General features: G+C 37.9%; 3 protein-coding genes across 5 annotated transcripts; 1 reads left to right on the top strand and 2 right to left on the bottom strand.

Moving 5' to 3' along the window:
- Positions 1-1,452: 1,452 nt before the first annotated feature.
- On the bottom strand, positions 1,453-5,174 carry card19 (caspase recruitment domain family, member 19). The gene is made up of 6 exons (XM_084744998.1): positions 5,070-5,174; positions 4,450-4,589; positions 2,405-2,561; positions 2,191-2,253; positions 1,893-1,958; positions 1,453-1,734 (listed from the first exon to the last, which is right to left on the bottom strand). Exons 1-6 carry the CDS (start codon positions 5,074-5,076, stop codon positions 1,625-1,627), a joined length of 543 nt encoding a protein of 180 aa, XP_084601124.1. The 5' UTR covers positions 5,077-5,174; the 3' UTR covers positions 1,453-1,624.
- An 831-nt stretch (positions 5,175-6,005) lies between these two features.
- Positions 6,006-22,864, bottom strand: LOC146331721 (protein bicaudal D homolog 2-like). The gene is made up of 8 exons (XM_084734768.1): positions 22,378-22,864; positions 17,093-17,305; positions 16,040-16,192; positions 14,388-14,852; positions 12,478-13,470; positions 11,578-11,729; positions 10,450-10,681; positions 6,006-7,595 (listed from the first exon to the last, which is right to left on the bottom strand). Exons 1-8 carry the CDS (start codon positions 22,615-22,617, stop codon positions 7,593-7,595), a joined length of 2,451 nt encoding a protein of 816 aa, XP_084590894.1. The 5' UTR covers positions 22,618-22,864; the 3' UTR covers positions 6,006-7,592.
- Positions 22,865-22,903: 39 nt separating this feature from the next.
- Positions 22,904-25,977, top strand: LOC146331720 (uncharacterized). 3 transcript variants are annotated; one of them, XM_084734798.1, is made up of 9 exons: positions 22,904-23,037; positions 23,672-23,763; positions 24,024-24,063; positions 24,174-24,245; positions 24,675-24,743; positions 24,893-24,943; positions 25,339-25,401; positions 25,491-25,566; positions 25,729-25,977. In XM_084734798.1, the coding sequence occupies exons 2-9, from the start codon at positions 23,761-23,763 to the stop codon at positions 25,760-25,762; spliced, it is 408 nt and encodes a 135-aa protein (XP_084590924.1). In that variant the 5' UTR covers positions 22,904-23,037; positions 23,672-23,760; the 3' UTR covers positions 25,763-25,977. The 3 variants fall into 3 exon arrangements, with proteins under 3 accessions (XP_084590924.1, XP_084590916.1, XP_084590906.1); XM_084734790.1 differs by lacking the exon at positions 24,024-24,063; XM_084734780.1 differs by lacking the exons at positions 22,904-23,037; positions 23,672-23,763 and having other exon boundaries at positions 23,862-24,063.
- The last annotated feature ends 1,235 nt before the right edge of the window (positions 25,978-27,212 follow it).

The raw sequence follows: 27,212 nt of genomic DNA, 5'->3' as shown, positions 1-27,212 counted from the left end.
TTTCTGGCTGCTCAACGAATAATCTATTTTCTTTTGTATAGATGTGCGGTGCAGATTGTCAGGGTGCTGTTATGAAATCACCACAAACCAGGCTACGATGGGTGATGTAGTTCTCTTTTGACCACAAGAGGGCGGCAATGTTCTACCAAGAGGTTGGCCTCATGGGCTGACTCAGTTTGGATAGCACATTCAAGTGTATTTTGTTCCACTCAAGTGGAAAAAGGATGCATAATTATTCATTATCCAAATAAATGTATACACACTGCAAAGCGATGCATAGACTGCTGACTGAACTAACACAAAACTTTTAAAAATAACACATGTGGCCTGAGCAAATAAAATGCAGGTTGTTTCTTAGTGCCTTCAAAGATATGGCTTCTAAATAAAATGATGAATTGGAGACTATTCTTTTTGTAGTGATGAAAAATGGGCTGAGTCTGTATAATTAGGAATGTACTGACCCATGTATAAAGTTTTTGTCCTGTTCTGTTTTTGTTTTGTTTTAATTTTCTTTGAATTGTATAGGCCTGCCTATATTGTGTTTGAAGATAATTATGGCTTGAACATGATACAATAAATGTTAACAAAAGTTTAGGCAAATATTAATATTTAGTATTTTAAAATGCCTTATTTTACACTAAAGCAGTCAGTGTTTTCCTTTTTAATCATTTTGTAAAGGGTGCTTTATGCCTCATTTGAAGATTGTAGTGAGAACAACTTGTTTAATCAGCTTGTTGTGAATTCACTGTGATCATCCCTCCAGTGTATTCAATCCCTTTAACCCATTTAAATAAGTAAAATAACATACACTGATCAGCCACAACTTTAAAACCACCGAAAGTGAATAACATTGATCATATTGTTTCATTGGCAGCTATCAAGTGGTGGATGCATTAGGCAGCAGGTGAACAGTCAGCTCTGTACGTTGTTGGAAGCAGGAAAAATGAGCAGCATAAGGATCTGAGCAACTTTGACAAGAGCCCGAGTTACTGTGGTGAGAATAAAGCAAGTCAAGTCCTTTCTATAAGACAAGCAGGTTTGTATCCCAGAAATCATGTTTCAAAAACAAAATGTAACTTCTCAATATCTAGAAAAAAGCAAACATTTAATAAAAAATGTCACATCCATTCAAGTCATCTGTCTCAAGTCCAAGTTAAGACTCGAGTCATGAATACCAAGTCAAAGTTGGGTCTTTTATTAATGTAAGTCAAGCAAGTCTCAAGTGCTCAACTTAAGTTTGACTCGAGTCAAATTGTGACTCAAGTGCCCCGCCTCTGGGATCAACTGCTCAAGTGTTTCAGAGGTCTTGTGGAGTCCATGCTTCAACGAATCAGAGCTGTTTTGGTGTCATGAGGAGGAACTGCATAACATTACAATATCAGGCAGGTGGTTTAAATGTTGTGGCTGATTGGTGTACGTGAAAATAAGAGCAAAATGCCAAATGTAGCTCTGAATTTGACCATCTTTCTCATTTTAGATCATAAACAAAATATTATAAATAACTACGGAAAAAATTAGTATTCCAACTCAAAAGTCAAGAAAAGATAAATCGTGCTGTGCCTTGGTGCAAGCGGCATTCATAAAAGCAGCACAGCTGAAGCACCTGGTGTGAAGGAGTCACCCTTTACTTCATGAGGCTCTCTTCAGTGTACCAAATGAGGACCTCATGAGCTTTCTTTTTCAAACCCAGAGCTGCCATCCCGAGGGCTCGGCTCCCTCCCGACAATTTAGCCTCTGCAGAACAAAGACACCTTCATGTTAACGCTGAATTAACTGCACTAAGAGCAATTATATTTTCAAAAGCATGCACAAAAGTTAATATATATACATTTACTAGCCCAGTATCACAACTGCAATGTCAGGTGACTTTAAAAAACTGAAAAGCTTCTTACCACTGTAGTAATAGAGTAAAGCCATTCCCACTGCGACGCTGAAACAGCCCAGAAAGAAGAGAGGGCCTGGAAAGACGTAAACAAACGTAAATGTAATTCATTATCTGGTGTCCTTGTCAGTGCTAAATAATTATCTGACACACTTTTAGCCTGGCAAAAAGTTTGAATCATCACTAAATCATCTGAATTATTTTATATAATTCTACTGTTGAACATTTAAGAATTGCAGTTTAAACATTGGGTTTGGATGCAAGATTGAACTCACACTGATACACATTCCTCTATATTAATATTTTACCTCTGTCGTTCAGAACATATTTCTGCGGGTAGAGTCGTCGATATGTGAGTGGATCTGAGAAGTCTGGATACAGGAATGACATTTTAGACAACATGTAGCACATACGAGAATACACAACTAAATATGTATTAACCAAACTGTTAAATGCAAAAAAAGGATAAATATCTCACTGGGATCACACATGCTAAAGAGAGGCAGTTTTTGGGGCACTAACCTCTGAGGCGGAGCCGCGTGGGCAGGCTGTAGTAAACCTCCTCTACATGAAGGTGAAGAGCTCTATAAAACTCCCTGCATGCTTCCTCTCCTTTCCTCTGCAGGTGTGTCAGGAGCTCACCCACTCGAACACTTGTGGGCACGTCCAAGTTTCTGAACTGGATAACAACGACGGTTATTTAGATATTTTCCATCCTCAAATGCAAATATTCCTTTCCTTGTTTGTGCTTGCTGACACAGCTTGCTCAGGTTAAAATGAAGCATCTCCACTGGAATTATTTTAGAGATTATTTTATTAATTTACATAGCAGTGTTGTTTCATCAGGTTTTCATATAATCTGTACTTAACTCAACGATTTCAGTGATTTAGTTACAGTTTAATCTAATCCTCATTCACTGGTGCAACTCTTTCCCCACAAACACAAAACAGTTTATAAAGATAAATGTCAATTTCCGCTCTGATCAGAACTAATGCTGGAGCACCTAAAGGCTGCATAAAATCACCTGTGTTGTTTACATTGTACACTGCAGACTGCACAGCCAGTTTCTTTTAAAATATTCTGATGATTCCACCTCAGTTTCTCTGCTGCCTGACATCTTTAACCAGACAGACTGTACCAGTATAATGTGGACTGGCTAACTGAATGGTGTGAAAAAACAAACAAACAACGCTCTTATTATCAAAACTATCAGGAAATTATTTTTAGCCTTCCTCCTGATTGTCCGCTGCATTCAGTGACTATTCACAACATAAAAGTTATAATGGACTCCTCATATAGTATTTAATTTTGTTAGATTCAGCAGCACATTTACTGTCTCTGTAGTCTCAGATCTTTTGGAGCTAGTAGCCAGATTATTTTTTATTTTTATTAATCAGTGATTCAGAGTGTCATGCTGTGCTACAGCCTGGTTCAGCAGCCTAGCTGTAAAACTAAATTATAAATTAAAAAAAGTTATATCGTATCATATATTATAATATAGTACATTTACTCAAGTACTCAAGTAAATGTACTACCTCTATTTTTATTTGTACTTGGGTATTTTCATTCTGTGCCATATTATTCTTTTACTCCAATTTAGGGGGAAAATACTATATTTCTAACTATATTACATTTACCTCACAACTATAGTTGTTAATTACTTTTAAGATCAGGAGTTTGTATAAAAAGCCTGCAGTAAGTTACAATATGATGCATCATAGACTGAACTACACCACATATACAGTATACAGTTACAGCATCAAACATGGCTCACAAATGACCAGTAATAAGGTTATATGATCATATAATATGTGGTAATATAATATTGACAGGGGTCGTTCTGCTGCATGATGAATACATTTGATAAACAGTCATGTCAACACAAAATCAAAAACATATATTTCACCTCTGGCCTGTAGGGGAATTTATCCATCTAGATTGTTTTGGTGTGATTTGCAGAGTTTTGGAGATATTTGCCATGAAGATGTCTGACTTTTTTTTGAAGATAATGGAACTAGATGGCTTGTGGTCCTGTTTTCTTTCTATCATCCACCTACTATAATACCAAGCAGAAGGAAGTGTTCATCGTTCATGGATGAGAGGCTCATACTTGTGACAGCATGGAATAATGGTGTCATCTTTGGTTCATGCGTAGATGTGCGCTTTCTTCTGCGCAGTTATACGGTTGGCAGATGTAGTTTGGTAGAAAGAAAATAGTTCCTACATGAAACTGCACACAAGGTCTGTGGTTTGCCTTGAGTAACTGGGTCATGGTTGTTGAGTTTTTGTCAATATTTTTTGGTGACCTGAGCACAACAAGCCATATGTCATCTAGTTCCATTATGCGACTCACAACAAAACAACCTGGAGTGATAAATAGCACTACAGACCAGAGGAACAATATGTATTTTTGATTTTTATGTTAACTGTCCCTATCAGAACATTTTGCAAACACAACTTTTTTTTTTTTTTTTTTTTTTTTTTTTAAAGACAGTATATTCTCTTGTCCACCACCACTGCCTGCACATGCCCAGGACAGTGAAGCACTGTGGGTACGAGGACTTACTTTGGTGGCCTCCTTGTCTGTGAGGATCTGTGGGTAGATTCTGTTGAGCTGCAGGATGAGTTTGTCCACCAGCTCTGTGTCCAGTCTGCGGTCAGCTTTGAGGAAGGCGCTGTCCTCTAGCAGCTGATCATGAAAACTGTCTATAAACAGAGACGAGTTTTAGAACAGGACTTAAAACATTAGCTTTAGACTCTTCATACACTGTCTGATAACAGCTTAGCTTTTTCATTGGAATGGGATGGCAGTTCGCAGTAGCATATCCATACAGGCTGCTGAGCGGAAAATTGACATTACGTCCAGTCTTTCCTGGTAACTGTGACAGGAGAGGAGCATGGAAGATCGGGAATGTTGCGAGAAAAAAGCACGTTAACTTGCATGTTGACCGTGAATTGAAAAGCGAAGCTCTTTTTAGTGTCAGACGTGTTAAGAAACTTCAGAAAGCTCAACAGGACTTGAGACGTTAAACTGTCATTGACAAATAGAGACAACTTTTCAGCTCGTTAGCGCGAGGAAATGTTCGTTATCTGGACCTGCTATGAAAACATGTAAGAAGTGAAACAGAATATGAACTTTATGGTAAAAATGAGCGTTATTTCTTTTGGTGAAAGAAAGACACGAACCTCCCATTGTGGAGTCCCCTCTTGTCCTTTGTTTGGACACGCCCTCTTACGTCACCCCGCAGGGAGGGAGTGGCTTACGTCAACGTCTTCCAAAAAGGGAAAAAAAACTTTCCTTTTTCAGTGAAACATGGAAAAGGATGTAGCAAAGCTCTTTTAAGATAAAAGAGGACATAGTTACTTTACATCTTATTTTATTTCATGCACTTTACTTTCTATGAATGTAATTGCTCTGCTCTTGCTTAACTATGCCAGCCTCATGTAAATAAACATATAAGTGAATTATTTAAATTAAATACAATGGCATCATAATTTAAATATATTAAATTTAAACACTGACCTTTACACAGATATACTGGAATTATTTTAAATAGTAAAATAAGTAAGTAAAATTACGAGTGTTGATATTAAATTATGCTTAAAGCACAAAAAGTACTCATCGTTATGCAGAACAGCCCATTTTAGAATAATAATATAACTGGATTATAAGTGAAGCATTAATGTGTTAATCTCCTTCATGTTGCAGCTGGTAAAGGTGGAGCTTATTTAAATTATTTTATACACTGCTGGGTGGATGAATATATAATAATAAACCATGTTTTATTAGTTGATTTATATTTTGTATAAATAATCCAGTTATGCACAGTAACTAGTCACTTATGTTGTCAGATAAATTAAGTGGAATAAAAAGTACAATACTGTCTTCCACAGTGTTAAAGTATAAAGTAGCATACAATGGAAATACTCAAATACAAGTACATCAAAATGCACTTAAAAACATTATTTGTGTAAATGTAATTAGTTACTTTCCACCACTGTACAAGTACTATAGGATACATCCACATACCTCAAAGTTTTATACATCTTAAAAGTAAAGGAATAAATCTTTCTGTAAAAATTATTGTGGAATGGTAGTGAAAAAATGAACAAAAACATCAATATTGTGAAAGTTAGATTTATTTCTTCACCAGCTGTAACTGTTAGCAGAGACAACAGCAGCTCACAGTCATGACTCTTGCTAGTGTTTCATCACAAGTTCAGTCTTATCCATGTTCTGACCAGCCACCTCCACTCGAGCTCCCTTATGAAACAAAAAGGACGATGACATCCTGCAGTCTGAACACTGTCAAATAAATACAATTGCAGTTATAGTAAAAACGTATATAAAATCAATTAGGACCAAGTATGTGAGCAAAAAAGTGTAAAATATTTTCACATAGCATAAACATTTAGTTTTTTTCTTGTCATGTTTGCAAATTGCACTTGTATAAACAAAACACAAAATGGCACCACAGGCTTACTGTTTGCAGACAACTGACTCAAAAGGTTTACAAAAAAAGTTGTATTAAAACAATTACATTAAAAACTCTCCTTCATGAATAAAGTTTATGAATACTATTAACATCTGACCTTAACTTAGAAATCTTTAAATAAGCTTTGCATTAATACTTTTCCTTAGTTCGTATCAAGCATATATGAATTTGTAACAGCTCTGCCATGTCTACAAAGGAGGAGCCCAGTGAAACAAAATCTAGTGAAGACCCTGAATTTGAAGCTCCGTATCTGCAGGATCATAATAGTGAAAATAAACAGAAGAAATGGTGATCAAAAAACTGGTCATGTCTAGATGGGAACCCCAGAATTGTGAAACATCTCTTAAGAGTGATCATTTTAACCCAATCCAGAATCTTTCCCTCACCATAAACAAGTGTTTTTTGTCCCTAAACACAGGCGTTGACATTTATTAAATGTAACTGTGCAACATGCAAAATGAAAAACTGAGTACAAATCTCACAAGAGTTTTACAAATCCACAGTTCACATAGTCATAAACCAAAAATCTTGATAACACTGCCAGCTTGAGGGAGGTCATAAAGGCACCTTTAAATCTAAGGCCAAAAGGAAAACAACTAAGGCAGAAAAGATCACTTGTCTCTTATGTTTGTTTCGACCAATGTGTGAGTTGAAAGTTCTGGTTTCAAAAGAACTGCCACATAATTTCTGGTTTTGTTGCTATGAAATAAATAGGGATACGAAAAACACGTTCAGTCAATTGAAAATGTCGTCCAGAATCGGGCAGATAAACATGCACATCCTTGTGAACACATTGTATAATACTTGAAACGATTAGTAGGATTCTAGAAAGAAAGAGGAATCACTTAAGAGCAAATAAGTAAAACAAAAAGTGCTCAGTCAGGGTAACACAGGCAGAAATTAATCAGCAAACACCCATCTTGATTCTTCCTCTGGTTCAGTAATGATAGTGGTGCATATTGTTGGAAGACTGAAGGACTGCAGCGGTCAGCCGATGTGATGAGTCATTCTTTCTGCAGTCAGTATGTTCAAATTCAACATATTCTGGCACTCTATAACAAGGCCCTTCTCAAATACTGTTGGATATGATCTCTTGGTAGCGATGACATGATTTGGACCATGATTAGAGAGTGAAGGAACCAGGAGCACAGGTGACTGCCAACTGTCATACACACTCTGATGGACCTCCTTAAGGACACTTGGCATAATCAATTTACTGCAAATGGAAAGAAAAAAACAGAAGGAAATCACATTCAATTGATTGCTTATTGGAATTTCTATTTCCACTTCATTGGTGAGACAGAGTTCATTAATGACATTAGCAGTTAGGAAAGTTAGATTCTTTTAGGAAGCGGAAGACTGAGGCGTGTTACGCATGCAGGCATCAATAATGAGTCATTGATAGTCAGGGGAAAATTATTAAAGAGTTGTACCATAATTTATTTTTTTACTTTTTATCTCACAAGTTCTTTTAAACCAGTAAGAGAAAAAGACACCTGTACTATGGCCTAAGATTATATATAAAATAATTTTTCTAATGCCAAAAGGAGGTAGATAACATTTATAGTACTACTCACTAAAGATTGTCAGATTTCTGTTTTAATATATCATAAACAATGGTGTGTTATCAGTACTTAGTTGATCAACAGACGCTACAATTACAAACTGAGAGTGTCTGCTCTGTACAGCAGCAGAGTCACAGCAGAGAAGCAGGGGTCAGATTTCAAACAGGAGTAATCACAGCCTGACATGAGCTTTCTTGACAACTGGATATGGTTGCATTGCAACCGGTGTGTAATTAACATCAGCATTACTTTACAACTTGCCTGTGGACATCAGCTACAGTTGCTGAGGTCAGTGTGGGGGATGTGTGATAGACCTGGCATCCTGAAACTTAATGATGAACAACCTTCCTAAGTTTTGCTCAAAGTAGGGGAAGTTATAAAAATCGAACATTAAAGATCAAAGTAAGTGCCCTAACGATATATAACTATTGATTGTTGGTGACTTATTTTTCTTTTTTAAAATATATTTTCTTGTTAAATTGTCTGGTGTAGTTGGTAAAACTGGCCATGAGTTTATTAACCAGTGAGAAAATTCTCTCACTATGACATCCCTATTAGTATGATTCTCCCCCTGTGACCTCCACCCACAAAACAACTCACCAGCACACCAAACTATCACTGAACCCACACATGGCTGAGAGTTTGGTACTTTCCATTACAAATTATACCTGCTTATTTTTATCAGTGAATTTGAATGGGATGCAGCTGGAAGCCAGTGTTAGTTCAATTAAAATTAGCATGTAGTTTCCAGTTTCATGTGGTTCTCAGGCCAAATAATGATATAAATATAACACAGAAAACAATGCTTGGGAGATTTGTTCTTTCTGTGTGCTAACTGCTATAGATTCTATATAATACTTTTACCATGAAAACAACAACTATACAAAGTGTAATTGCTTTCATGCTACAAAAATGACCAGGTACAGCAGAAAAGTCTTACACTGTAAACAACACATTACAGTACAGAAAGGGTATTAAAGGGACAGTTGGCTCCAAAATCAATAATGCATATTCTTCCTCTTACCTGTAGAAATATTGGCCAGAAAATTAGTTTTAGTGGCTGAATGTTATGCTTGATTAATTTCTGACTTCTCAGAGAAGCCCAGTGAGATGGCTCAAATTTGGGTATAAAAAGGTGAATTCAGTTTGAAATTCCTCCTTCCTGTTCAAAATGGTAAAACATCGAGAGCTCACTGATAATGAAAAAGGCTGCATTAAAACACTTCATGATGCTGGATGGTCTCTGAGACAAACAGGGAAAGACAAAGTGTTCTCACAGTGTGGTCAAGTATGGTTTGGAGTCAATTGCAGAGACTCGTACTTTCAAAATTCGCCAAGGAAGAGGCAGGAAACGAAAGCTAACTGAAGCAGATGTCAGACACCTCAAGGTTTTAAGTACTAGAGACAGAAGGAAGACCACTGCTGATCTTCAGGCAGAGATAAATGTTTCTAGATCAGAGTGTGACACAGTCTCCAGAATGACCATAAGCAGACAACTAATGAAACAAGGCTTAAAGGGAAGACTAGCTGCTAAGAAGCCATTATTGAGGCCTGCAAACATCCAGAAATGCCTCAGATTTGCCAGGGAGCAAAAACACTGGACTGTTGATGACTGGAAGAAGGTACTCTGGACGGACGAGTCCAAGTTTGAACTCTTCAGTCAGCATTGTCGTGTCTATGTCCACAGAAAAGCTGGAAAACGTTTTGATGCCAGATGCATTGCACCCACAGTGAAACACGGTGGAGATTCCACTGTGGTATGAGATTTGTGGAAATGGTGTGGGCAAATTAGTGAAAATCAACAGCATCATGAACAAGAACGTCTACCACAACATCTTAGTGCATCATGGAATCCCTTCTGGACTGAATCTGATTGGTCGTGGGTTCATATACCAACAAAACAATGACCCCAAGCACACTTCAAAGCTGTGCAAAGACTATTTGACCAAAAAAAAAGGGAACACATTTGGGATTTAGTAGGTTCAAAGACTGATCGCACAAAAGTTTCATCTAAAGCAAGTCTGTGGGAACAACTAGAAACTATTTGGAACTCCATAACAAAAGAGACTAAAAACAATGCCAGCAAGAATGCAAGATGTTTTCAAGGCCAAAGGAGACCATACAAAATATTAAGTTTTTTGGTTATTATGCGTGGAAAAAGGTATATTTAGTTGTTCCAGTTTTTTATTAAATAACAAATAAATAACAATAACATTTTTAGTTTTAAACAAGTTTTTGAAAGATTTCTAAAATATTTCTGTTTTCATGTTTTTATGACAGGTGGTCTAATAAATTTGTTAAGCACTGTACGTATGAAAGCTACAAAAACAGAGAGCTTAGTGTTAGGAAAACTGAGTGTATGCAAAGCTTTAATGAGATGCAAATCTTAAAAAAATATAGATATAGAAGTTTGAAAAGGACAAATACAACCCTGCAGAAGAACCCAGGGCTTCTGTTGATGCTTTGTGACTCAGAATTAATTCTGCAGCACAGCCTCTGACTTACATGATGGCTGGAGGAGGCTCCCTTGCCCTTTGCTTTGCCCTTCCCTCCCGCTGCTGTGGCACTGTTGCGACGCGCCTGCTCGTGGTCAAACTCCAAGTCCTCCAGGCGCTGCGTTAAGGCCAGCTTCTGCTGAATGGCCATGCGCAACAGAGAGTTCAGGGTCTTCTTCTCATCCTCAGCAGCAGCCAGCTGCCTCTGCATGTCGTCCAGCTGGGTCACGTACTCGTCACACCTGAGAGAGAGACGGGGGGGGGGGGGGGTGGAGAAAAGAGCAGGAGAGGGGAGATGGAGGAAGAGATGCACATTACTTCCAGCAGAGGGAGCAATTTGCCTTGAAGAGCTGCTGCTGTCACATGTTTTCTCCATTCCCCAGACAGCATTTTCCAGATGGGAGGATGAGGACTCTGCTAGCTGACTAGCACAAGTATTACATCAGACTGTTCCCACAATGCCTTGTGTCTTTCTCACAAACATATACAGACACTCACACTAAACAACTGAGAAGAATAAGCACTGAAGTTTTTAAATTTTCTTTTTTATTACTAGTAGAGCTGCAATGATTTATCATTTAATTGATTATTAATAGACTATAAAATGAATTGCCAACTATTTTGATAATCAATTTTGAGTGTTTTTCATTGAAACATTCAAAAGGTTTCAATTAACCTTTTGAGTCTTTCTGAGTGTTAAAATTCTATTATTTCAGCTTCTCACATGTGAATATTTTCTAGTTTCTTCACTCCTTCATAACAGTAAACTAAGTAATTTGGGTTGTAAATAAAACAAGGCATTTGAGGACGTCACCTTGGGCTTGGAGAAACACTGATCAACATTTTTCACCATTTTCTGACGTTTTATAGATGCAACAACTAATCGATTAATTGAGAGAATTATCAACAAATTCATCAATAACGAAAATGATCATTAGTTGCAGCCCTAATTACTCGGAAAAGATGCTGAAAAGAGGATAGATACGTACAGTATATGATATATATTTTCTGTAACAGATATAGTACAATAGATGTCAGGCATTATGGTTTGAGCCCCAGAGCACCAGGGTGCCATGTAATGCTTCACTGCCTGTTTGTTAGGAATGAAAAGTAAACCAGTGATCATGTATAATCATACCTTGTAGCAAACATGGCTCGAAGAGAGGAGAACGTAGCAGCATCCTCTTTCAGAGCCTTCAGTTCATTGCGGAGCTTCATCATCGTCTCAGTCACCATGGCCTTCTCACTGTCGTATTTACTCTTCAGGTTGGCCAGAGCAACCTCGGCCGTCTAAAAGGAATCAGATCTTATATTATGTACCCAGCTATGCAAGGATGGAATTTACTTCTTATAGATATCACATAAGAAAATGGTAGAATTAAATTCAAAATGTCACTACGGCAGCATCTTTTGGCTTAAAACCATGAATCAAGGTAGATTTTGGTTGTCTAACTTCTAGTCAGTTAGTAGAAAATGGAATACATACAAAAGTAAGTTTGTGGCTGTGACCGCCTATTTTGTGTTAGAATCATAAATCTTTTTCATTACTTGGTAAATTATGTGGATGCAAATATTGCAAACTTGTAGTCAGATAAGTAGTAGATACCACATATTAATTAAGTAATTGAATATTATCTATTTGGACTTTGTACTGTCAGGAGCTTGTCTTGTCTGTGTGTGTGTTCTAGTCTTTGTCCAGTGTATTTTGTTATGCTAAATGCTATGATGTAAATTGTGGTACATTGTCACAGTGTAAGCCTTTTGTGGGCCCCAGGAAGAATTACTGCTGTGGTGCTATACTTAATGGGGAACATAATTAACTAAACTAAACATATTATTATCTATTTATTGCACATTTGTATGTCACGGTTATTTTTAGCTGAAGCAAATTATCCTTATCTGTTGTACATGTACAGCTTGAGAAACAATGAACATCCTTCCTGCGAGAAACATGCACAGCAGGCATGCATACACACATGTAGACACAGACACAGACACAGACACACACAGACAGACACACACACAGCAGTCTTCTGACCTGTTTGTTAGCCTTGAGCACAGCTCTGAGAGTGGCGATCTGTTCCCTTTTGGTGCTGAGCAGGGACTTCAGTTTGAGGATCTCCTCCATGCAGGCCTCTTTGTCCTTGTCTGCCACCGTACTCAGCTCCAGATTGGCGAGTCTCTGACGCGACAGCTCTGTGGTGCGGTCCACTGCCTGCTGCAGGTGGCGGATCTGGTCCCTGATGATGGCTACAAGGTTATAGATGTTCATGGGTTCTGGCCGGTGCTCTGGAGCAGGAGCTGGGGTTTCTGTAGTGGCGTCGGACTTTTTAAGTTCAGACTCAGTGATGAGCCCATTTGTGAGAAGCACAGAAGACTCCTTCCCTTCTTGTCCCTTTCTTACGATGGCCTTGCCCTGCTTGTAGTAGTCAAGCATAACGCGGTTCGGGGTCTCATTGTTGCACATACACACGTGGTTGTAGAGATTGGCCAGCTCTTCGCTGAAAGCTATGAGCTCGTCCTGGGCCACATTGAGGCTGCCAAGTGATTCTCCTGCCGCTGCACTGACCAGACGGAGCTCCTTCTCTAGACGAGCCACTTCAGCTTTATCTGCTTGGCTGATCTTCTCCAGCGATGCTAGGCTTGACCTCAGCTCCTGCACGTCACTCTCCAGCCGCGCTCGCTCGTCTTCATACTGGGTTTGACACTCCTCATACTTTGCCCTCAGAGTCTTCAGCTCCTGCCTCAGCTCGCCTGCTTCCGACACGGCCACGGTGTATTTACACTGCAGGATCTCAGGTCCGTTGATGTCCAGCTCGTAGTAGTCCCCGTCGTCATGGCTGTCCCTGTCTTTTTCACTGTCAAGGGCAGACTGACGCTCCTTACTGGCCTGAAGTTTCCTCATTGCACTGAGGTTCTCGGTCAGCCTGTTGACAGTTTCTTTTTGCTCAGACACAGTCCCATAGGCCTGTTCCAGCTGCTTCTGGCTCTCCTGAAGGGAGTTGATCAGGGCCACTTTCTCCCGTTCCACCTAACATACAAACAAACACATTTTCAGTTAGTTGATCAACTTCACACCACTGATATTTTGATATAAGATGATATTTTCCCTTGGTTGTATGGTCTACTACTCTGACATGATCCATGTTTGCCTCTAGTTTTCCTTTGTTTTGCCAACACTTAACATTGTGATGTAATCATGATGTCGGCATTAAAATGGTCTGTTTTCTGAACTTACCAGACTGTTCTACCTGTTCATTATTTGCTTTTACCCACTTAGTCATTATATCCACATTACTGTTGATTATTTATCAAAAATCTCATTGTGTTAATGTTTTCTGAAAATACTAATCTACTAATCTCTACCATATTGTTGCAATATCTGTAAACATCTATATCAAGGTACTTGGCCAAAAATATTGTTATAGTTGATTTTGTCCATATTGGCCAGCCCTAATTCAAGAACATTAAAATCAACACATATCTAAATAAATACATAATAATAATAATAAAAAATGTCCACATTTACTTCATGAGAAAATGCATAAAAAATGGGCATGACCATAGATGATCAATAACCATTGAGACTGTGTTAACTGTATACAATCACTGAAGCCATTTTTCAAATACAATGTGTGGTCAGTCAATAATAAAATCTACTTTTCAAACCTTACGTATTCTCTTCACATTCATCTGTCAGTGTTTAGAGAATGAGCATTGTACATTTTATTAACTTACTCTAGAGGTTTTCAAGGTGTGAGGCAAATGTTTAAAAAAATGTTTGCGATATATGTAGAGGTTGTGGTCTTAAAGATATATACAGTATGCTATTTAGTGTGTTTTAGCTGACAGCTGAATCTATTTTTGAGTGAGTGTGTTGAAAACATGGGAACAGGCAATACACTGCAGTAATTCAACCGGTCAAAGAGCATCTTACAGACATCATACCTGCATCAGCTGTTGTTTAAGCTTCTGGATCTCGGAGATGTTGAGCTCACTCAACAGGTCATCCACCAGGCTGGGAGCTGGCTTGAAAGTCTCTCCCTTCTTGTTCATAGCGGCTCTGTTGTCTTCATCACCTTCACCTGCCTTGACCAAACCATTTTCAAAGCCTCTGATGAGATCATCATTGTCCGGCTCGGAGGTGGCAGAGGGATCGTCATGGAGTTTAAGGTTGTCGATGGAGATGTTGAAAGAGCCGTTGTACACAGAGCCACCAATGGTCATGTAGTGGGAGAGCTCCTTGCGCAGGGTGGCCTTCTGCTCACGCTCTGTTTTAATCGTTTCCAAGGCCTCTGTCAGCTGTCGCTCAGCGATTTCTCTCAGACGCATGGCTTCCTCCAGCTGGCTGTGTAGGCACTGGGAGTCCTCCTCCAGACGGCGGATCTCGTGCTTTAGACCTTCATATTCCACCTTAGCAGATGGTCAAAAATATAAATAAGGAAGTCAGTAATTTTATTCAGTTGATTTTTGTCTACTTTAGTATTGCTACTGAGCCAAAGAGACTCATTTATTGTTCAGTTACCAATAAACAAAGTCTTTAATGCAAATTTTAGAGTGAATAATAGATAAAAAGATCATTTGTGAGTACCATTTTAAACTCTAGCGAACTTCAGACATGTTGGGAAGGTGACAAGTTTTTTAAAGGAATAGTTCAGATTATTTGATAATTAAGAAGCAACAGGGGGACCAGTACAGAAGCTAAGCAATGAACTGATGTATATGTGTCAGCAACAGGCATTTTAGCCATTTAAAAATGGTCCACCTAAAAGAAAAGAAAAACTGTATCAGTTCAAGTGTACAGTATATTTAGAGTATTTTCACTGGTTTACCTTGCCATCAGCTAGCCTTTTCTGACAGAAAACCATTGTTATATAAGTCAAATATCGCCAGCCAGACCCCACAGGCAAAATCAGTGACTTTACCTTGCAGAGCACAGGAGTTGCTGGTCTACTGCTGCCCAGATTGGTTAGTTTGTTTGTGTTATTGTGTGACTTCACTGAGTCTGAACTATAATTTTACAACAGCAAAGACACTCAATAACACAAACAAACTCATGATCGAGGAAGCAGTACACCAGCACCGCATGTGTGTTCTGTGAGATAAAATTACTGATTTCGCCAATGGAGTTTGGTTGGTTTGGAGAGAGCGAAGATTTGGCTTTTATAACATTGGATTCCCATTGGTAAAGGCTGTCTGACAGCAAAGTGAAGCTGTGGAAATATTTTTAATGTAGCATACTCTTTAACTGATATAAAAAAATTTTAGGCAGGACTTTTTTAGGCGGCTGAAAAATGTTTATTTTGCTGATCCTGTCCATTTCAATACTTTGCTTAGTGTCTGTTTTGGCACTCCTCTCTGCTTCTCCAAGCTGAGGGTGTGCCGACCGGCATCAACTGTGGCTAATACTCTGACAATAGATAACTATCCCTTTAATGTCTTGCTTTGTCCCTATCTTGCATGCTCAAATGACTATGTGGTCATATTAGAACCAAAAACCAATAATGTGTCTTGTTTGAGTCATAAAAAGGTGATTATTTTTCCATCCAGTTCAAGATGTGTAACAAAAGTAATATCGAGCTCCATCTTCTTCATCTCACCTGGTTCTGTCTGAGGACAGACACTTGTTTCTGAAGAGAGATGTTCTCCTCCTCAAGCTCGCTGTAGTCCTGCAGCAGACGAGCCTCTCGCACCTTGTACTCTCTGATGTCATCTCGCAGCTGACCCCGCTGCAGCTCTGCCAGCTCTGAATTCTGCAGAAGAGCAGAAGAGACGCTGTTACAGCAGGTTGCATGAGAATAAACTCTGATTAGAATAAATGTTCACTATCACTAATTGAGTGAAAAATCACCCAGCCAGTGCAAACTACATCTTTTCAACTGTCTGGTCAGTCTGAGTGAAATGAGGATCAGCGTGTCAGCATGTTTCACATACCACAGGGGCAAGACTTTGGCAGGCGACTGTAATGACGGAAGGAGGACATGGTCCACTTACCAATCCATGCTACAGAGAGCCCTGGCGGAGGACATCCTTTGTGTCACTCACAGTGGACCATGACATCATCTTTCCTGCTGGTTTGACTGCACTCTTGCTAACTGACAGACCCTCCCCCACTACAAGCACAAACTCTCACAACTCACCATGACAACTTGTGGTGGTCTGGTCTTCATGTGTCCAGCTCAGCTTCCGTTGGCTTTACCAACCTCACCTTTCACCCTATTTTTGATTGTAACTGAGGCTTACAATGAATCTTTCAAACACAAAAGTAGTGGCTCTCATTTACAACTGTGAGATAAACTAATCCAGATTTTGGCACTAAACATCTACATCTAAACATCTGATTTAGGGAAAACGTTTGAAGTTTCCACATTAAAGGCTAGAAAAACATAAAACACCACAGATGTAAATGGTGGGTCTCTGTGTCTCCCATGTCCAGAAAGCAATTTCAGATCACATAGTTGTAACATATTAGATGTAAACAAAAAAAAGATGTGGCTGGAGAGATCCAGTTTCCAGCAACATATGCTGAATGTTGTGTAATGTTGTGTAAAGATTATCAGATTTTATATTTGCACCATCTTGACTAAAATCAGATCATAATCAAATCAAAATAACATTTCTAACTTTTAACATTTGTATAATTCAGTGATCACCTCTCTCATCTCCAGGGCAATGGACGTCAGACGTTCATTTTCAGCTTGTATGCTGGTGTAGGAGGCTTTGGCCTGTCGGAGCTCATTCTGCAGCTCTAGGACCTTCTGCTGGTAGAGAGCCTCTTTACTGGCAGACTCAAGGATCAGTGACTCTTCCCTGCTCTCCCCATCTGCTGCCACCTTCTTGTGTGTGGAGTAAGCATGTCCAAAGGCCTGAGGACAGACAGAAAGAAAAAAAACATCAGGGCTAAACTACTTTGATCAAACTTGTTTTAAGATGCACACACAGAACCACAAGTATGACCAGAATAACCGCTGGCGATAAGATAAGAGCTCTCTACAGACAGGGTTTATTCAAAAAAAAAAAAAGAAAGAAAGAAAGAAACAGGGGCCTGTCATTCTCTGCCTTTATTACTGGTTGTCTGTTTGCCTCTTATGTTACAAAGGACCATTCACTCGCAAATTCTGTGTCAGCCTCCTGCTATGTTTTGGTGTCAGTTCATGATATTCATAGTGCACACTAACAAAGCATGGAAGGAGATAATTGAAAGCAGTGATTACATTTGAATTTGTCATGCTCATATGAGAAGCTAGAGGCAACTGGTGGCTGCTGTCTTCTAATCAGACAACAAAAATCTCAATCAGTTTGATCTCTCTTGGAAATCTGACTTGAAACAACCCAATATTCAAGTTAAAGGTTGAAAACATCCATATTTAAGATATTTAAATGTTAACATTTTCATGCAGCACAGACTTTTATGCGCTTTTGCAATGACATCCCTTTTCCACATACAGTACTTCAATAGGAATCACTGTTACAAGCCCCTGTCAAATAAAATTAAACCCAACAAAATATCTCTATCTTTCCAAACATTTTCAGACTACAGCACTCTGTCACAAGATATGCACCACTTCCGTATCTCACACCCAAACTTTACCTTTACTTAAAATTTACCCGTTTGGAATGGTACACAGCCTGGGAGCGAGGGCTTGCTGGCATGTCAGTTCAGGGCAAATTAAAAACAAACAAACGACAAGACAAAAAACAAACAAACAAAGAACACTGTAATGCTGACATTCAACAACCGCAACCTTGTCAAATTTATACAGTACTTTAAATAACTAACAATTGATCCCACTAAATTATAGTTTCCAAACATGACTACAATATATTGCACAATAAAGCAAAAAGCAAAACAAAGGTTAGCTGCTGACATTTAAGCTTTAGTAATTTTAGACCACAATAACTTTGACAAAACTCCACAAGTTACTGGGGAAACTGATACCAACCACATTTACTCTCAGGTCTGCTAGGGGTCTCTCCACAGCAGAGAGCTGCGCATAATGGAGATGACTGCTAGTGTGGTTGTGAATGCACTAATACGTAGGTAACAAGCAACATCTATATGCTTAAGTCAACAGTACTAACAGAATGAGGACAACACATTAAGACTTCATAGCATGAACAGGCCCACAGTCCACTGACTTGAAGGCAAAAAGCACTGACACTGAGATAACAGATGATGTAACAACTACAGTCCAAGACACCCACCACAGAGCTGAGACTCTCCTTCCCACCAGCATCAAACCCCACCTTTTCTTTCTTAACAGTTTTCAGTCAAACAAATTGGTATGTGTGACATGCAGCGGTCAGTCGTGATGTGCACTGATCTGTGATGCCTAAAGCTCAGTGGGTGTTCATGAATGATTCCTTTTCCAATATCAGTCACAGTGACATACAAAGTTTTAAAGCATTAATGTATTATATTATACATGCCTATATTCTTTTTATATAACATTTTGTTCCTATATTTTAACCTCTGCCCTATTTGTGCCTTTGACAGATCTCTTTGCCTCACTTCTCATTTATATTTCTTTTGTACATAGTATTTGAAGGTTGTTGAAGGAAGATTCATTGCCAATCTCTGCATCACTCCAATTGTTGGCATATGACCAACAGAGAACTTAAACTTAATCAGAATCATGAGATACCAAGAGAATGACTACAACAGTGATTCACTTAGTGACTAGACTGTGTTCTACGCATGGAATAATGTCATTTGGACAAAAATCACCACCAGCATACGACTAAGAATAAGTCACTGAATGATGTGTGAACACTTCTCCAGTGAGGACACATGTTAGTTCCTCATCTTGACTGGACATGAAATTTACTGATTGAAAATAGAGCTGCAACAATTTCTCTCTTCATAGATTAGTCAATTGGGGAATGGATGCAAAAAATTAATCTGCAACCATTTCAATAATCATTTAATTGTTTCAGTAATTTCTCAAGCAGAAATTCACTTGGTAATAGCTGCAAAGGTTAATCAATGATTACATTAATTGCCAACTATGTTGATAACTTCTGACAACTTCTCAAATGTGAATATTTTCAGGTTTCTATACTTCTTTATAACACTGAACTGAATAACTTTAGGTTGTGGGCAAAACAAAACATTTGAGGACTTTATCTTGGGCTTTGTGAAACACCGATCAACATTTCTCACAATTTTCTGACATTTTATTGACCAAACAAAACCAAACAATTGAGAAAATTATTGACAGATTAATGGACAGTGAAGAATAATCATTAGTTGCATCCCTAGACTTGTAGCCTCCTGTCTACCAATTAATGAAATATCCCAATGAATTATTAAGAGTGAGTCATGGATGTATAGTCAATAACAAGAGGTGACCACAAAAGCTGAATGTTAAAGTCAATGTGGAAGTGCCTTAAGATGCAGTTCCTCTAAAGGTTGAAAGAAAACTCTGATTAAACTGGACAGAGGGGGGAAAACCCAACTTCTCTCTTGAGAAGTCAAAATCCCCCACAAGTTGAGATCTCAGTAGCTAATGTTGCCTCTGCAGTTGTGGGAATTTACAAATCACTGGTTTTATATCAAGGAAAATGTTATGGCATTCAATGCTTTGCGCCATGTTTTCTTGCCTGACATTGACATAAGCTCAGATTTGCCCAGACTCTTCTTCATTTAGCAAGTTTGCAATTTTTAGGTCCATTGTCAAAGATGGCCATAAACAATAAACCCAAGCTTCAAATGATGCCTTCAGAAATCACTTTGTGATGTCACAGAGTACCATGTTAAAAGAGAGAACATGACATTTGCTCAAGTGAGAATTATATTACTCCACAGGTGTAGGGAAGATACTGGATGTGAAGAGAGATTTGTTAAGAACAGCTTGGCTTACAGTCATAACATCTTAATGTTGAAATGAGTAGGTTAAACTTGTCTCGAACAGCTGAATTCAGTGATGATGACAGATGAAAACCTCCTTGCTCCCTGCCATGAGAACCAAGTTCCCTTTTGACTTAACCATACTGACAAATCCAACAAAGGTGGTGGTGGGTAATTCAGATTCCAGAAAACAAGAGGCTCTTCAAAGAGCTAATGAGGACGTCAGGACAGTGTTTATAAAAAAAAAATCAACAGAGCGACATTAGCACTGCAGCTTAAGGTTCTTTTCATTATTGATTAATCTGTCAATCATTTTCAAGATTAGTTGTTTGGCCTATAAAATGTCATACAAACATGAAAAATGCTGCTCCCATATACCAAGGGTATGTCCTCAAATGTCTTATTTTGTCCATGAAGACACTCAATTTATTAACACAGAGGACTAAAGAAAACAGAAAATATTCATAATTTGGAAGATAAAAAGTGAACTTCATTTTGTTAGGAAACAAAAAAAATATACTCAAACTTATATCATCAAATAGTCAGAGTGGGAAATTAACCTTTCAAAATGTGAATGTCTACCTGCCACTGAGACAAATGTTCAAATTCACCAGTAACTCAATAGTAGATCATGATTATTATGTGTCTGAAATCCAATCTTTTTCATATTTTAAGCAACAGAAATTTGGCTGGTGCCAATTTCCCAATCTGAAAACAGCTGGCAATTAATTTAATAGTGGACAACCAATCAATTAGTTGTTGCAGTTCTATTCTTGAGATTCACTTTTGACAGAACTGCAAACCAAAGCAAGTCTGAAACATATTTCTTTTCTACTACAGTTTGCACTCCCAGTTACTTTTAGACCCATTACACTAACACAAGGTTAGCCACAGAAGCATGTAAATATAACATACTACTGCAACTGCAGATGTCTGATTTGAAGGCCTCAACCTCACATACCAAGAGTGAGTATGGGCAAGTGACCACAAAGTAATATCAACTTTTATCCTTCAATATGACTTAAGACTGTAACAATATATGGAATATTGCAATAAAAAAATTGAATTTATCAGACTCTTCTAGCTGTTCTATTATTTGCTTTTACCCACATAGTCACTGTATCCACCTTACTTGTGATTAATTATCAAAGTTTTGATTGTCGTAATGTTTTATGAGAGCACCACTAATCATCCTTATGGATAACCCATCCACATATAGATATTGAGTTGCTGATTTCATAAAAAAAAAAAAATGTGACATTTGATTTTGTCAATATCGCTCAGTCATACTGTCAGGGTTTTACTACTATAAATAATATATTTTGATTATTTTGCTTCTGTATTAAAGCGTATGTTGCATTTTTCGGTAGTTCAAGCTAATCTACAAGCATCATAATCTATAAACTCATCATATATTTGCACCACTTGAGAAAAATTGTGTGTGATACTTGGGAGCAGATAACAAAAATAATGTATATCGACTTATATATCGTTGGATAGCCTAAAAATACCGAATGTTATTTAAGATAATCTACAAGATCACCACATGTTTGCACTATTAAAGAATTTACATTACATTACTCTGGAGAAAATGTGTATATTAAGTTATTTATCGCTGATTGGCCTAAAAAATATCAGGATTAGAGTTATATCTATGTCATATCGCCCAGCCCTACTTTTATCCTTCAATATGAAGAGAACAGTGAGTCATATGACTTGTATTCTGATTAGAAAACAGTGAATAGCATTTGGCTTGCCACATAACAATCCGTCATATCTTCACAGGCTGACCTCAGCTAATTAATTTATACTTTATGGCAGCTTGCAGTTATAACTGAGCTTCAGTGTTGAGCTTCAAGTGAACAAGGCCCGTGTTTGACACTTAACGTGATTTATGATGGTTCTGATTACAGACTGTGGTTCTGACTGACACGTTGAAACCCGTTAGTAAACAGACTGTTGACCGCCGCTGCACCAAACAGTAAACCGTTAACGTGCTGCCAACGGAATACTCGCAGTTACATGCAGAGTTCACACACCGATATATTTTTAAAGGTGTCTGTCTGCGTGGCTATGACCTCAGGTTACCTCCTTCAGCTGATCCAGCTCATGTCGGACCGTCTCGTACTCCGTCTCCAACTCATCGAATCGCTGCTTGAGCTGCTGTTTCTCCTCCAGCACCGCCAGCCCGTACTCCGCCGCCTGGATCTTCTCTTGGGTCGTTTCACGGAGCTCCCGGGTGAGACGCTCGACCTCGGCTCGGAGCCACTGCGGCCCGGCCTCTGTCACCAGAACAGCATCGGCATATTCCTGCTCCTCCATAGACATCTTGGTGAGCCGCCGACTGACTCACAACTGTAACGAGACCCAGCCCTGGCTAGCAGGAGCACCGCAGAAAACCACCAAGACTTCAAATCACTGCCTTCTTTGTTTGAACCGCATTGTCGAGACTTAAACGGCGTTTGGACCTCTTTGACTTTTCCCGCCGCAGACTTCGACGAAGCTCAACCTAGACGACACTTTTGTCATTCTTCAGGAGTTTCTGCAGCCTCCTCATGAAGCTGACAGAGGAAACTTCAGTTGAGATCATCGATTGGAAAAAGCTACCCCTGAACGGCATTCAAATCTCTGGAAGTGGGAAGGGAAATGTAGTTTTAAGTATAACGCCACCGTTTCAACGACAAGATAGTTCAGCCGCTATATTGACTTCAAGTACCAGTATGCATTGCGTGAGTTTGGACGGATTCGGTAAGTTACTGACATACCAGTACAACACTGCCATCTAGCGACGATCCCATGAAACTACAAGTACGATTATTTACATTATTAATTATCAATAGAAAATCTTCTGAACATTACACTGATTATTTGTTTAAGACAACAGAAACTTTATCCCGCAATTTACCTGTTTCAGCTGCTCGAGGACAAAATTATATATTCATATGAATTCACAGGATGAGTGCCCAGTAGTATATATTAATGAAAAAAAAAAAACTCACCACAAGCCACCAAAGCATAGGGTATGGGTTTTTTTTTGTCTCATATCCCTTTAAAAGGATCGAAAATGCTGAAAAACATACTTGAAACCATCTAATATGTGGGATTTTTTTAACAACTTGGCAACATTCATGTTTCTTCCTTTATTTCAGTACTGTCTTTTCAGTTGTCATGGACATTAGTAATACCGAACAAAAAATTTGATTTCTCATCTAGTTGTCAGACCTTTCCACTAAATATATGATTGAACATGTAAAGAATACTGACAGGTCTCTTTTCTGTCTCTCCTGTTAAAAGTCTCGAGAACGATTGTAAAACCATTTGAATGTGAAAGCAAAACACTATTATCTGTAACTTCCCTTCTGTCTTGGCACAATACTTGCAGACTGGTTTATCTGGTTACGGAAGTTGTCTCCTTGATGTTTCACTCTTCTGCAACACCGGCCAAGAGAATTTGCCTGAAGCTGATCGTAAATGGTGAGTACACCTGTGTTTCTGTGTTTCAGGGTCTTCCGCCTGTAGGAATGCTAATGCGTTTTCTCTCAATATATTTATATTTATATTACTATATTAACATATGTTCTCTTTGCCGCTCTCCCTCTCCTGCTTTCTCTCTATTTTCAGTCTCCCTCTCTATTGTTTGTCTAACAACAGCCTACTTTGAGTTGATCCATAAAGCTTTAGTATTTATGTTAATCTGTTTTTGCCAAGAGATCATGATAAAGTTTCTTTTTCAGGCACATGGAAGGGACTTCATGTTTGATTTTTACCAACACTGTATGTACATTATAATCTACAGTAAAAGGTTGTGGTACTTCATAAAAGAAAATAACATTTCATTTAAAAGATATTTGTTAATTTTATTCTATTCCTCTGAACACTTTCAGACAAATACTACCATTTTTATGCAGTCTGCTTTGGTCTTGGATGTGGGACAGCACTCTATAGGCCATTTCGTCGTAAGTACGCATTCAGTATCCTTCAAGGTTTTTGACTGTCATGAAGAATAATTTACACTTTAACCCACCTAATTTATTTTTTGGTACATTTCATAACATTCAACTGAAATCACTTTATTTGCCACTGAGAGACAGTTGCAGAGGTGCATAGAGGAGTCATTAGCAAGTTACAAATTTATAAGAAAAAAGAAAACAAGGATGAGGAGCACACATCTGTTGGGTATTTTATGGCATATAATGCAAAACAGGCTATACAGATTGTGTTATAATAACATAATACTGATTATTGTACAATAATTCTGTAGCGTAGTATAAACAATATTACATATTGATGGTAGGTCTATAATGTACAGATGCAAGGTATTACAATTAGATAGTATGTTTATGACATGTTATTTGTGACTCTTTATGTTTGTGTTGCATTTCCAGCACTCATTCTTCCAGCAGTTTTGGCTGTGGTTTTCACTATAGTGTTTGAGGTTTTGGGCATAGTCTCTGGTAAGCTGAAACACTTTTCTTTTTTTTTTTTTTTTTACCACAAAGTATTCCTTTTTTGAAATGCTAAACACTTTTTAGATGAATGCTTACTCTTAATGCTTTGCTGGACAATGACGATGACAATATCACTTTTGTATGTTTCCTGTCAGACCTGCCAGCCCATACTAGGAGATGTAAAGGCCGTCCCTATGACATAAGAGGTAAACACACACACTTCATAAATGAGTCGGTCTTGATTTGTATCAGAAATGTATTGTTAACTCACAATGGATTAATAACAGCAACTAAACGCGTATTCATTGCAAACGAATGTGTTGAAATTATATTTAATGATCGGTCCATTAATATCCAATAACTTATGCGTGATTCATGGATGATCAATAATGTTATGGTATTTTTTGAAATGTGAATATTAATTTAAATAATTAGCCACTGGAGTGAGGGGTGCTACAATTACTATGAATACACACTATATGATAAAACACTGACCTTGAATTCTTATTATAAATCACTATCCACATTCAGACTGGTTCTTGATAAAAAAAAAAATAAATAAATAAAAAAAACCCTAACCTTTCCCTCTCACTATCTTCAGATGTCTACTGGGGATTTGGTTTTGCACTTTTTGTTGCTATTTTAAACCTCAACTCATATCATGGTAAAGCCACACGACTACACAGCACACGAAACATGCAGACACCTCAGGAAAATACTATTTTACTGATGACATGTTGTGCTTTCTTCCAGTCTACACACTGTCATATGGATGTGGAATCATTGTGTTTGCTCTTAGAGGAGCAAAACGGAAATACAGCTCTCTGAGGTAGGCCTACAGAAGATGATTTAAATTTTGCACATTGTTCTGATGCATTTACTGTATTTGTAACTTCATCGTGAGTTGAATTGAGTGCTTTAAATCACTGTAAAAGTAAAAGTGATGGTATTTGTATGATCTAAGAATGTTATTTGTCTTTTAATTGGACAGGAACTTGAGAGAGAGACGACGGCGCTGGTGGTAAAGAGAGTGTAGGATCTCAGGGTGAATTTACAAGAAGTGAAATTCCCTCAGTACAATGTAAAAGAGCAGAGTGTATGAACTTTAGACTCAGGGATGTTAATTTCTTCCAGGAAGTCATGTATGTATCTCCACATACACAGGCACAAGCAACTTTATGACCAGACATTTAGTTGATTATTTACAGGTTAAACACATGTATTAGGAATAACAGGGATGTACAGTTTTTAAATACATATATTTTGTAAAGTATTAAATTAAAGCAATGGATTGCTAAATTCCATTGCTAATGTACAAAATAAATATGTTTGCTGAGAAGTCAGTCTCTTCTGGGTCACTGTGCATGACAGGAAATGAGGCATATATAGATAAGAGTGTATCCAGCAATTATAACCAAAATGTTTCAGAGATACCACATTAATCACTATAGTTACTTGATCAATAATGAAAAACACCTATTTATTTTATTGCAAATAATAATAATAATAATAATAATAATAATAATAATAATAATAATAATAATAATGATAATAATAATAATAATAATAATAATAATAATAATAATAATAATAATAATAACAACAATAATAATAATAATAATAATAATAATACATTATGCTTATACAGCGCTTTTCAGGACACTCAAAGACGCTTTACAAAAAAGAGAGAAATAAATAAAAGAACAAATAAGGGATGAGGAGATTTTTGAATATGGAGAGAGAGGGGGAGTCTTGGATAGCTTTGGGGAGTGAGCTCCAGAGGGTGGGAGCAGCGATGGAGGCTCTGTCCACCCAGGGTTTGTGCTTAGTCCGGATGGGGGTGGGGGGTTATTTCTTATTTTAAAAGGCATATTATGTATTATTTAGTTTAAAGACATATCAGGCCTATGTACTGTAGTTTTATGCAACTTCCTTGAAATTGTGGAACTTTATTCCTTTGTCTTGAACATGCCATTTTTACTGGGTGTAGAAACCTTGCCTCTGTCTGGCTACCCCATACCCAGGAGTAAAAGAAATTACAATCTGAACAGTACAGTACAGTTTCATCTATGTGTTAGGACTGACATTATTTCCTAAATAATTACTGTTACATTCAAAATGCATTAAAATGCATAGACTTATAATATAGTCTTCACTTCTTGGTAGGCATGCCCTCAAACCCCACTAGAGGGACCAGGACTCACATCCTTACAGCCCTGTCGGTATTGTGTTATATTGTTGTATGTTATGTTGTGTTGTATGTTGACATTGATCAAGGTTTTGTATAGGGAGGCATTCAAATCTGAATCCATTATTCAGGAAAGCACAAATAATACAATGGAATCAGATATTTCTTCTATCCATTGTAGCTCATTATTATTCAGATAAAGTCAGCTCTCTGATTTCCTCGGCATAGTTTAAAAAGGTCACATCTACCGTAATCAATCACTGATTCAATGCACTAACATTATTCCT

This window comes from Lutjanus erythropterus, chromosome 2 (genome assembly GCF_056507025.1).
Source record: "Lutjanus erythropterus isolate fLutEry1 chromosome 2, fLutEry1.hap2, whole genome shotgun sequence".
Classification (NCBI taxonomy): Eukaryota; Metazoa; Chordata; class Actinopteri; order Lutjaniformes; family Lutjanidae; genus Lutjanus; species Lutjanus erythropterus.
This window is presented reverse-complemented; position numbering and strand designations above follow the sequence as displayed.